Below are 13,455 nucleotides of genomic sequence, written 5' to 3' on the forward strand. Positions count from 1 at the left end.
GCATCGGGCAATCACTGATCACTAGGGAAAAATGTGAGTGGCTGCTGGAGGTTGCTGAAAGAGAAGTTGTTGCACAGAAAATCTTCCAGTTACTTTGGTTGCTAGCAGGTTGCTGTGGTTACATGAAGTTTGCATGGGAAATGCTGACTTGTCTGCAAACACTTGCCAACTGCTCTCAGTAAAGTACTGAAACTTGAAAAAGATAATAATTTGTAAGCAAAAGTTCTCCATTTCTGGTTTGCATCACACTCTTTCCAGTTTCAATATCGCTTGGCAAGTAGTTTGCGTGCAAACGACAGCCAACTGTGATAATCTGCTTGCAACCAAAGCAATCACAAGGAGGTTTTTGTAGTCGCTGACAAATGCTTGCAGACAAAACAGCATCTTGCGTGGAATCTACAGGCAACTATCTGCCAAAGACCAAAACAATCATAAGGCAGTCTCCGTGACTGATTTCACCTTTCGAGAGTTTGCAACCTTCAGCAGCCAGTCACTGGTTGGGGAATACACATTTTTCCCCGAGCGACTGGAGGTTGCCAGGTGGTTGCTGGCTGATCTCTAGGTTTGCGTGACTGACGACTGAAACAATGAAGCATCTTGCATATCGAGTGAATTTTTCTTAATGTTGTTTCTGTTACATGAAAAGCTTCTTTCTGTTATTATAACTGAAAGGTGTTTCAAATAAAGTAGTCACAAAGGAATGACCTCTCCTTAACCATGTGATTCATCATTGTCTGTTTCACACAACACAAAGGGGTTCAACAATGCATTTTAACAGCTGATTCTGAGGGATCTTAGGGCCATTAAAGGGCCATATTTTCGATTCAATTTTGTACTGTAGGAAGAAATGGTGAGGTGACATATTGTCCATTTTAGCACCTGCACTCTGTGGTACAAGGGCTCTTTGTCCCACTGTGAGGTTACAGAGATAATGCGTTTCTTTTGATGGATATACTCTTGGACTTTGGCCAGAAGAAGCTTAATCTGAGCAAATTCAATAAATACATACAAATTCATTATACTTGAGGAAAGCTGTGTTTTTCAACAACCAATTTTTCAACCAGGGTTATGTTTAGTTTATCTATAGTTCTGTCACACTATATGGATAATATAGTACTATATTATACTATTATATAGTACTAGAATGTCACTAAATGCAAAAAAAACTACCCCAAATAAAGCAGTAGAGACTAGATAGTTAGACAGTGAACATGAATGTAGGATTTAAATATTACAAAACTGGATTTTAAGCCAGGCTTTATGAGAAGGAAACACATTCTACAGACACAAAAAGTCCACTTGATGGCTCTAAGAGGAAAATATCACTTGAAGTATGCAGACATTTTTGTATTTATTCATCTTTTATGTGATAATTGTCCCATAGTGTATTTTTATTATGATTTACTGCAGCATGTCTCAGACCTACAACCAGTATTTCTGAAGTGTGGCTAGAGCATGCAAAAAAAGTTTAAATTTCACCCTGCAGATGATAGCAAAAAAAAAAAAAAAAAAAGATCTTCAGCCTACTGATCTTCAAAAGAGCGCTACACCACAGAGGTGGACCAGTTTCCAGACAGAAAATAAAATGTCTTTTCTGTGCTGTGCTGATCTTTTTGCAGCCTTACCCGAATTTGGATAAAAGGCAAAAACTGTGGGATGGAAAACAGACTTCATAGAGCTACCACTTCTATTGAGGCAGCAGATATTTTCTTTAATATAGCATCAAATAGCACTACAATAACATAGTGTGGTCAGAGGATGGAACAGTCAACCCTGTGTTACACAGGAGCTTTCCCTAAACCTCGATTCCTAGCTTACATCTTTTCAAATTTCACCTTAAAAAAGGTTGCTATAACATCTTTGATTCTCATTCAGTTAAAATGCATCATAAGCTTTTTTCCCCCTCACTATCATTACATTCCAATAGAATAATTTCCCTATATTTTTTTCTGTACACTTATCTTTAATGCTACCATAAATTAAGAGCATGCTGCTGCCCTTCACACTAAGGATTACTGCAAAACTGGCACAATACCACCACATGACACCACGTCAGGAACAGAACTTCAGTCACATCACTGTTTGAACACCTCTATCATCCGCTGGAGCTGGAAAGACAGACCCAGAGAAGGACGGCACTGACTTCAACTCAAAGTTTTATCTTGTTTTGGTGTCTGACATCATTGTGGTCCCATCCAATCCTCTGGTCCGAAGGATTCTGGGTTTTAAGTCCCCTTTCTCCCACTTAAAGACTTAACTGGAGAAAATTGGTTGGATCAACAGCAGCACCATCAACGGCCAGTGTTTGATTGAACTCCCTCTGTCCAAAAGCACCATCAATCATTAATTAAGCTTCACACACACGCACACTTGTGCATTTTCTCTTCCTCTGTCCAGAGCAGGTAGGAACCTCCAGTCCAGAAGGGCAAAAGGGCTTCACTTTCATCCTCGATCCCCCACTGAACAGTCGGCACTGCCTCTCTCACAGGCCCCAGTATGGAGCGAGGCTCCTGCGGTCCCTCTCATAAACATCAGGTATGACCCCATAGGGCGTCTGCACCATCTTAACAGAGTTTCTGCCGAACAGCTTCCTCTCGTACTCGATTAGCTGGCGCCAGAAGCCACCGTTGGGCCTAATGACGGGGCGGCGGGCTTTGACCCAGGCGTGGGCCTCAGCCAGAGACACACGGTGGTACTTCATGAGATACGCCAGACACAGAGAAGCGGAGCGGCTCACTCCCGCTGCACAGTGCACCAACACCGCCCCTCGCTTACGTCCCACACTGTGGATCTTATCGGCCACGCTGTCGAAGTACAAGGAGATGGGGGAGTGGGGCATATCTGCCAGTGGGACCTTTACATATTCCATGTGAGGCCAGTTAAAGTTGGGGAGCTCAATGGTGGCATTGACCACACAGGTGATGCCTTTAGACAGCAGCAGGCTGCGGTTGGAAGCCACGTTTCCTCTGCTGAGGAAGAGGTTGGGGGTGATTTGTGCGATGCCTCCCAGCAGGCTGCCATTTTCGGGCAGCAGCCTCGGTACCGTTGCAGGCACCATGGAGTTGCGATGGTGGTGGTGATGATGATGGTGGAAGAAGCCTTGGCTGCGGGAAGCCATTGAGAAAACAAGTGGGCTTTAACAGGAATGGATTTTCTTTTTTCCTTTACAAAATCTTCACGAGCTCAGAGTCATAGTAGTGAATGCGGCACCAGCCAGACAGCTCCTGAAATACAAAAGCAGACTTAGCTTTTATCTAAATTAAACATTTTTCTATTTCAGTGCAGGCTGACAAACATAAAAACACTTCAAGGATGAGTAACGTGACTGCTGTTTGAAAACACTACAAAACAAGGGCACTAAGATCCTTCTTTTGGAGGGCAGAGTGCTGCGAATCCATGAAATGGTTTGGATAAAAAGAGAGAGGAAAAAAAGGAAATGCTTTTGTAAGAATGCGTCTTCAAACTTTAAGAACCCAGACAAAAAAGCTGTTAGAGTCAAAATAGTTTGAACTCATTTAAAAATACGAAGCTGTGAGCCCGCAGCCCCCCAGCTTCACGTCACAAAATTATACGAGAGGGGTTTTCAAGAATCCGCCGCGCCGCAGAGACCAGTCACTCTACTGTACGTGTCTCAACATTCAGGTCGAATGGCCGCACGCTGAGACGAGCCTCGCTCTGCCATGTGAGCGCAGACGTCCCGCAGGCAAACACTCACCTCATCTCATGTTCATCCATCCACGGCTCCCACATACAGATTACATCTCGTCTCTCTGGCTATTCCTGCCGTTAATGTCATTTCTCCACTGCACCAAACAGCAGGGTGGAAGCTAATCACACATACTGTATGATCATACCAAACTTCATTTAAACACACGATTTGCCACCCTAATTTCATTTTCTTTTCTCTCTTTTTTTTTCCTAAAAGGAAAATTACCTCTACTCTCTTTGAGAGTACAGCACATACAAGGAAAATTATATTATGGAAACTCTAATATGACATATACTACTGTATGTGCTCAACTGATGGAAACACCTGTGGCAATGCTTAGACTATCAGCGGAGAACCCACAGCTCCGGGCTGAGCTTCACACACTGTTGCACTTGTCGTGCGTCATCCACACATCCTGCACCAGTCTAGGCTAGTGCGGTCTGGTTAACAAGACGCATGGCAAAAACACTGCTGTGTGCCGTCACCTTGCAGACTGGGATTCTTCTTATGAATTAAATTCTAATCAAAAACATGAGTGCGGAAGGTGCAATTAAATTGTGATCGCAGCTTTCAATGCACAAAAGGGTTGCAAGGTAAATCAAATCCTAATCCCTCGTTCCCCCCCTTTGATGAGCGGATGCTTCATTTTAATGCAAGGAAGAGTGTCTGCTATGCTTTTCCATATTTTCTGTCATGTTATTACAACAGTGGACGCTCATGTTCAAATCAAGAGTTCACCACATGTACAGGTAACGTCCCTGTGAGCCAAAATCTTTGTCTTCATTTCTTTTCCTACTCTTGGCTCTGCATGATGTCAAAGAGAGTGTTCATAAAATGTTTCTTAACATGGTCATCTCATGCACACAGCTCTGACTGTGAACAGGGAATCTGCTGTTTAATCCTATCGTTTCTAAGACGCAGCCAATCACAAGGAAGTCAGGTTAAAGGAGGACAGCCTTAACCCTCATTCTACTGACTGGGGTCCATGTAGACCCCCAGAGGTGTATTTTGTCATATCTCACAGATGTTATTATTATTGTTTTGTTTTTAATTGTTCCCAATTTTATGACTTTGTCAATCAATTTGTTTCTTTTTTTCCAAATTCCATTAGGTAATTCTCTTGACTTCATCAAAGCATGAACTTGGTAAAGTGATTGGGAGGAGCACCTGAAGACATGGTTCTCAGCCAGGAGAGGGTAGAGTTCCCGCTCCACGCCAGCAAGAAGTTCAAGTAACTTGGGGTCTCGTTCACGAGTGAGGGGAGGGTGGAGCGGGAGATTGACAGACAGATTGGTCCAGCAGTGTTGCAGATGCCACCTGAGGTGGATCAGGCAGATGTTATTTTTATGGGGTTTCAGCCATGTCCTACTGGGAGGAGGTTGGGGCAGACCCAGGACATACAGTACTGTAGCGATGACATTTCTGGGCTGCCTTGCTTTGTGTTTGTTTTAATGATTTTATACTGGTTGTTTTTTTTGTTTTGTTTTTTATATAAATACAACACAAATTTTACCTTAAATTATTGAAAACTAAGCGTTACCATAATCAAAAGGTTGGATACACTGTTGAGTACTAATGTGGAATATACTTCCATAAAAGCTGCAGGCTGCAAGAAAAGTAGATTTTCATTTTACAAAACAACATGATTGAAAATGTAATGTAATAGAAAGGGAAAATGTAGGCATACAAATAATAATGATTTGATAAGAAATAAGTTTTGATATTATTATTATTTCTATTACACTGAGGTTAAAGGGAAAGCAGTTAAAATGACTTGTTTCAGGCAGAGGATGTTTTGAGTTGGTGCACAAAGGGATACCATAAAAAACACTTCAAACAAACCTAACCTTGATTTCTGCTGTGATTTTGAATCCAGCCCACAGAAGAATAATGAGTTTGATGTCTGCTCACCATTTTTATGTCACTTTGTTCTCAACAAATTACACAGTGTATGTCAGTAAAGATTTTCAACTGGAACAGTTCATTCATCCAAGAGCTGATGTGTGATTTAAGTGTTCCCTTAAATTCTTTTTAACTTTTACTCAACTCTGGAAGTCAAAGAACAAAAGCATTTAGCTGTAAATCAACATAAAAGGAGCACTTTAAAACCCATAATATAAATAATATCAGTCATATCTTTTATTTTTCCCAACAAGTTTCTCTCTGCCTGCAAGATTGTTAATGATTCTATTGCCTAAAGCTTGCATAGAAAATCAGTAAGTCATGGAGCAGCTAATCTCCCCAAGGGCTAGAAAAGCCTTTCCTTGTATTGCTCACAGCTTTGATATCCCAGCATGGCCTGCTTCCCTTTTAAAAAAAAGAAAAGGAAAAAAGGAACGAAAGGATAAACTAAAATAATGCAAAATAATGCTATCAGCTGTGTTCCTGGTTGCCATCCACCATGGACTTTGCTGTGAAATGGTTGCCATAAACCTGCTGCACCTTCATCCACAGCGCCACCACTTGTGATAAAACAACAAATATGTTTCTCACTGTAGAGCAGTCTCAAAATCACAAGACTACATCAGAGTGTGAACAAGTTTCCTGCAGGAGCATCAAGTGCATAATAAGTACTAGCAGTGATTTACCTCACCTGATGTGACAGTAAATTAATAGATTTTTGGTTTTTGAATTGCTGGGTTGGGCACCTAGGCAGCTCTAAATACCAATAATTGAAGATTAACTAATAAGGAAAATCAGTTAAAGTACCACAGACCAACTGCAGCCAAAAATGAGCCACAATTTACTTTTTTAGTCAATTTTAATCATGCAATCACTTCATTTGTTAATGGGGTCTTTGTGGTTTTAATCATTCAATAATGAGTGGTGGGTCCTTCAGTCAAAATGGATGGTAAACCTAAATCAAAAGTTTTATATTACAATGTGAAAAAGTAACAAGCTGAGGAGGATTTTAGAGCTGAACAGGTCTCAGAGACGTCACAAGCAGCAGAACCACAGAACAATAAAGATTTCTGAAACAGACTCTCCCAAATGAGTTATCTTCATTGTTCAGTTCACTTCACCTTTAGCGACTCTTCATAGTGCTTTACTATCATTTTTGCAGAAAGATTGATATTGTAGCTCAAACTCAGGCACACCTCCCTGTGTAACGATCAGTGAGGAGTAGTCAGTCTATGAACTGAATGACAGACGATGTGTTTTGTTGTTGCTGCTAACTCAAACAATCACTGCTCATTTCCACGTTAAAAAAATGTATGTATGTATGTATGTATGGACCCTAACGACCTCAATATCTCTTAAACCTTATATTTTGAGCAAAATCATTTGGACTCTAAAAGAACTATATTGTATTTTGATAGTCAAATGCCACTGTGACCTTGTAATTCAAATTTCTGGCCAAAACTCAATCACTCTGAAATATAAAGATGACGACACGCACAAAGTGAAAAGGTCAACATCACTTTGACACCATAATTTCAAAAACTTTTCATTACTGAAGAGCCTGGACTAAAGCTAACCACTACGTGACTGAACTGACTCTTTGGTGATCAGCTAATCCATATTCACTAAATACTATATGAGTCTGGAGGACATGGATACAAACTAGTAATTATTCTTTTACAAAGTTTTTGAAGGTATACCAGATCAGCATACACTGGGCCTTAAAAAAGAAAGTGGGACAGGGTCTTAATAATAATAATAATAATAATGAATTGCATTTATATAGCACTTTTTGGGGCCCTCAAAGCGCTTTACAATTCCACTATTCATTCACTCTCACATTCACACACTGGTGGAGGCAAGCTACAGTTGTAGCCACAGCTGCCCTGGGGCAGACTGACAGAAGCGAGGCTGCCATATCGCGCCGTCGGCCCCTCTGGCCACCACCAGTAGGCAAACGGGTGAAGTGTCTTGCCCAAGGACACAACAACCGAGACTATCCGAGCCGGGGCTCGAACCGGCAACCTTCCGGTTACAAGACGAACTGCCTTCCCCTCACATACAAAGTCTTGAACCATCAGGCTCTGTCGTATCTTAAAAGACCTCATAGTACAAGGTTATCCTAACAATGCATTGCTGGCTTACTTGTGGTTCGAACAGTTTCTAAAAGTTGAATGGGAGGCAGAGCCTTCAGCTATTACACCTCTCTCCTGTGGAACCAGCTCTCAGTTTGGGAGACAGACCCCCTCTCTACTTTGAAAATTAAGCTTAAAACTAATAGGGCTGGATCAGGTGACTGTGAACCCTCCCTTAGTTATGCTGTCATAGGCTCAAATTCCTGTGGGACTTCATGCACTAAGTACTTCTTCTTCAATCACTTCTATTTGTGCTCTACCTGTTTATATACCATTGAAACATGTCATAAATTTTTTGCCTTTTCTTCCTTATTGTGTGTTTTCCCCATTTCCCTATAGTCTTTTTCTTTCCTCTTTTTGCCTCGACCTGCAACTAGTCGCAGTGGATGGCTGCACCTCCCTGAGTCTGGTTCCTCTGGGTTCTTTCTGCTAAAAGGGAGTTTTTCCTTCACACCCTCGCAGATTGCTAGCTCATAGTATTATTGTCGGATCTTTAACTTACAGTATAAAATGCCTTGAGGCAACTGTTATTGTGAATTGGCACTATATAAATAAACCTGAACTGAAATAAATTCTTCTCTGTAAAGCACATGAAGGGGTTCTCCACCAGTTCAAGTCCCACACCTTACACCAAATGTGGGACAAAAGACTCATTTGCGATGAAGCTGATAGGGAAAAAAACTGCTTAGAGAAAGATGAAACAGGAAGGGTTGAATAGATGAACTTTCAAAATAAAAATCAGATGATTCTCCACTATTAAAGTTATCCCAGTCCCTAATCTCACCCACATCAGTCTGAGTGTAACATCTCCAGTGACATCTTTCTAAAATAACAAAAGCTAAGCCTGACCTGCGAGCAGATGCCTTGTCGTGAGTCTCTATGTATTGCACAGCTGATGCAATAATTCACAGACAGAGATAACACAAACTGAGTTGCTGGGCAACCAAGGAACCAACAGTGCAACAGCGGTAGCCACATCAATGGGGAAAAGAAGAAAATAAGAAAACCAAATAAGCCCAGGCCCTCTCCAAAGTGCTGATGAACCACAGCGCTGGGCTGTGCTGAGATTTGCTTCATCCACATGGTTATTTATACCCCTGGCAGGGCAGAAGCGGAGGAGGGAGAATTATGCACAGGCTGTCGTCACTGAAAACTCTACTGTACGTTGGAAATGCTGCAGCTCACTGTCAGTCAAATTTACTCTGAGGATTTAAAGGACAGCATTCCAACTTTTACTCTACTACAAATTAGTGCTGAACTTTACAAAAGACCAAATTGAAGTTGTTTTATTATATACATTTTCATTATTATAGCCTCATTACTATAATAGTCAATTCTCCAAGCCAATTATTCTAAACCTATTAACAAAAATAATAAATCCACATTGGAGGCAATCACATTTTTAATTTCTCATTAGGCTACAACTATTTCGACGGTGTCTTTTATGGTTGTGTTTTAGACCATTAAATTCTTAAAACTGATTTGTGAAAAAAAAATCTTTCTGAGAAATCCCAATGAGACATTTCCCTCAAATCACCTAAATTTCGAGTTTTCTTCTTCTGATCTCCTTTATGTTTGAGAAACATCCCCTCTCTCAATCACTCAGATGAATCTGTCAACAGTTGGTGCCACCTCACAAATCTTGTGACGCTGCTCTCTCGCTGGGGAGATTCCTCAGGGGTCCGGTTCCACCTTCGCTAACACAAATTGGAAACGTGACCCACCTGCAGGAAAATTAGAGTGGCGGTCCCGCTGGCAACCTCGTCCTCACGACACTAACGAGTGAAACCTTGATAGAACTGAACTTCCTGACCGAAACGAGATAACTGAAATAGCCGGAGACGGCTGCAGTTTCTCAATAAAAGAGGCAGTCTGCTCAGGTTGAGTGATGTCTGAAAGTGTCTCGGCACAGACTCAATAATGATCTGGGGAGAATGAGCAGCAATGACAGGGACGGTCTTTTTGGGCAAGCAAGGAAGGGCATGGCCTCTCAAATGTCTCCAATGCAGCTGGATTCCAGCACAAACAATGCACACAGTAGCTGCTGTTGGTTCAGAGGAGGGAAAGTTTCGAAACAGAGGGACAAATGCCACATGAGAGTTCGGCTCTGGCACCTTCCTGCTGCAGCAGCACCACCCAGATCCACAATGTCACACCTCAATATGTCGCACCAAGGGGAAAATCACTGATGGCCACAGATGGTCACATGTCATGTAGTAAGAGACAGGATGCCTCCTCCCTTTCCTTTGAGATGTTTTCCACAAATTTGTCTTTAAATGAAACACTTAGTGTCGCTTTTAGAGATTACTCACCGTAGCAGACACATGAGACAGATAAATGGACTCTACTTCTACACAATGGGAAAAAAATGACAGACTGACACAGACTTAACCTTTTATTATCCTTGATTGATTCCACAAGCTGGGAATGTCAAACACTGCCAAAATTAACCAGCAACTCTTCCTATTTGTTTTAAAATATATCAAAAATGTACTAATTTCAGCTTTTTTAAAATGTGAATTGTTCTTGATTTTCCTTATCACCTTTGATAGTAAACTAGAAATCATTAAATTTTCAGATTTCTTTAAAAAAAATTTTTTTTAGAAGCTTTTATTCAGTATTTTACGACATTTTACACACATTTTTACCAGTTGGGAACATGACAAGCAGATAGATTACTACTTTAAACTTTTATAATTAGCCATGTCTCGTTATTTTTCGTTTTCAGCAACCAGTACGAGTCTAGAATGTGGAGTTTGAAGTGAATGACTCCTCAAGTTTAATAATTCAAGAACGAGCCGTGAATGAGGACCGCTCCTCTGCGCACGTTCCTATGCCCGTTCGCGTGCGCGTGACGCGGAGATGTGCTTGCCTTGTGACAAGTTGGGGCTGTCGGAAATAGAGAATATTAGTAAGTAGAAAATGCCTGATGGAAGTGTCAGCGACACGTTTGCTTTCCTGGCAGGCGCGCTCGCTTCTCCAGTTTCACTCAGCTTACATCACAAAACTAAAAAGCTGGACATAAACCTGCCCGGAAAACCCATTTTTAAAAAAAATAAGTCAAGGCTTTAAGGTGAATTAGTAGGCATCTTATATGAGGTCCTCATAATGCCGATAAACTGGCTCAACGTCAGATGGAAAACTCAACTTACCAGTCGACTCTCTCTCAGGCAGAGATGGAGGTTTTCAGAGCGCCTTCGCCGCCTGCACCAAACCGGCGCGCACGGATCTGCTGCTGTCACACATCTACCTCCTGCCAGTCCGCTCATGCACACGGCCGGGTAGAAGGCGAGAGGTTGGCAAACAGCCCGCAACACACAATAACATCACGTGAAAGTCACCAGAAATACAGTACGAGCCATCGGTACATCCGCCTGGTTGTGCGGCGTGCAGAGGGCAGCGCTGCCTCCAGTATAAGGGGTGATCAGTGCCACACAGAGGGGGAGGAGGGGGAGGCAGGAGGAGCATGTTGGCTTACTGAGATGATTCCAGGCTTTTCTATTGGGAGATTCAGCCAGTCTGAAATCTACAGGGCTGTGGCCGAACCATGAATGAGCCTCAAGCTCCAGATTCACCGTCTGAACAAGACTAAGTGCACATAAACCGATTTACTGCACTAGTTTTACAGCAATTTTATAAACTAAGGTGAGCGATCTGTAAAAGTACCTTCACGATGTGTGATCGATTTTTAGGGATGAAAAGCTGGGATCGGAACCAGAGGCAGTGAGACTGATCACAGACTGTGAAACACCCCCCACAGCTGTGGGACTGTCAGAGGGTCAAGTGCATGACGGTTCTTTACACTGGTGATTCTAGAGTTTATTGGGGTTCTAGGCAAAAACAGGTGCCCATCCACTCAGCATTCATCACCACCAGAGTTGGCCCAAAATTTTATGGGTCTTTTAAGCAGAATTTTATTTGGGGACCCTCACCCCCACACAAACCCATCCCCAACTACCCACAGAAGCAAAGCTAATATGACCAGGCTTGATCATTTCTGCATTATGCATCAAACACAACTATTATCATGGTTTACTAGAGTGCTGGAAAGAAATGAAACAAACCAACAGACAGTTCATGTAATTGTTTTTGAAACGCACAAAAGGGCAGAACAGTCACAAAATTTAACATAGGCGTATGTATTATTTTTGCATAACAATGCAAAAGTTAAAACAGACACTATGAAATAAATTAACAGAAACTACCTGGTTAGAGCTAACAGCAGGTTACCAACCATAATGCCTGTGGTCTCCACCTTAGCCCACAGACCTTGACTGAACCGAAGGCTCGTGTGACGCTTCCGTTCTCTATCACATCAAGAGTATCTCTCCACTCTGTATGCAGGGTGGACATCAGCACTGAAACTCTGTGAGCTAAATCACAGTAATTTGTTTACAGAGGCATGACTGACACCTAGAAGTACCTACACAAGACACATACACAATCCTTTTCTAATGTAACCCTCAAATTATGACTTTTGTGAGACAGGTGCTGAATTTATTCTTTCTTCTTGCCGTTACAATTATTAAGACAATGATAATTTGAGCGGGTGGTTGTGATGGCAAAATTAGTCCTTGTGGAAAAAGCGGTAAAGAAAAAGTTCAGCTAGAACATAATAAATACTGCATTTAACTCTAGTTCATCACTATGTATGTAGCCCCCAACATCACTGGATATGTAGGATGGCCAGATGGGTGATCAGATTTGAGTCTGTGCTGGACGTGCTTGTCTCTGTCTGTGATTCTTGAAACTAGAAAGACAGCGGTGGTCATATTCTCGCATGTATGCGACTGTTGTAGAAACTTGTGGCTTTTCGATGCACTGACGTGTCAGCACTGCGGCCAAGCTACTTTACAGTTTGCATTCATTTCCGAAATGAATGAGCAACACTGACAACACCAAGCTTTTCTACTGGAGGTAGATTTTCTAATGTGTGTTTTTATGAAAAATAAAAGTTTGTATGAGCCTTATTATTGTATATTATCACCAAAACAAACAAACACAAAGAATCAATCAGCAGCAACAAAAACAATTGCTGGGTCAGTTAGGAAAAACCTGTTTACATGAACATATTCAAATGACACATTAAAGCTCCCGATAAATACATAGATGCTCCAATGAGTGGAAATCATTCATCATCAGGACTGATTGGTGTAGCCTTTACCATCTGGAAAAAGAAAGGTATAAGAAAGAGTGAGGATGTTGATAGTGAAAATAGGTTTGCCTCATTTAAACAATTCACAGAATGTTTATAAAATTCCTGCATCAGGATTTTCCCACTGCTTAAACAAATCAAGATTATATTAGAAAACATGCTTATCTTTGATCATGAGACCCTGGATGTGATGAATAAATTCTACCAGGCACTATAAAACTGTCTCTGGAATTAGACATGCTTGGGTGGATGAAGTGGATGTGGAAGTAAACAATTAGGTGTGGGAAGAACATTTGGAGAATACACATAACTGTTTAGTGAATGTCAGACGTAGGCTAACATAGGTCATACTATCAGCCCAATCAGCCAGAGTTCTGGGACTCTCCACCATTTGACCTTAGAACTGAAGAAGCTTCTCGGATGAGAGGTGAAACGTCTTCAAGCAACTTAAAGAAGTCCAGACGCTTTTCTTTGCAAGCTCCTTTGAATAGGTCATACTACTCCTGAGAAAGGCTTCACACTCTCTTCTTTGATATTTCACCTGTCTGTTATAG

General features: G+C 41.5%; 1 protein-coding gene across 1 annotated transcript; it reads right to left on the reverse strand.

The window, feature by feature from the left end:
* Window positions 1-1,498: 1,498 nt before the first annotated feature.
* Window positions 1,499-11,170, reverse strand: dusp14 (dual specificity phosphatase 14). Its single transcript, XM_005739400.1, has 2 exons — window positions 10,899-11,170; window positions 1,499-3,224 (listed from the first exon to the last, which is right to left on the reverse strand). The coding sequence occupies exon 2, from the start codon at window positions 3,116-3,118 to the stop codon at window positions 2,483-2,485; it is 636 nt and encodes a 211-aa protein (XP_005739457.1). The 5' UTR covers window positions 3,119-3,224; window positions 10,899-11,170; the 3' UTR covers window positions 1,499-2,482.
* Between the last annotated feature and the right edge of the window lie 2,285 nt (window positions 11,171-13,455).

Source organism: Pundamilia nyererei, unplaced genomic scaffold, assembly GCF_000239375.1.
Source record: "Pundamilia nyererei isolate P.nyererei 1_Seehausen unplaced genomic scaffold, PunNye1.0 scaffold00091, whole genome shotgun sequence".
In the NCBI taxonomy this organism is placed as follows: Eukaryota; Metazoa; Chordata; class Actinopteri; order Cichliformes; family Cichlidae; genus Pundamilia; species Pundamilia nyererei.

Bases quoted from the DNA above. Each gene is read 5' to 3' on its own strand.
- dusp14 (XM_005739400.1), bottom strand. From the start codon at position 3,118: ATGGCTTCCCGCAGCCAAGGCTTCTTCCACCATCATCATCACCACCAC.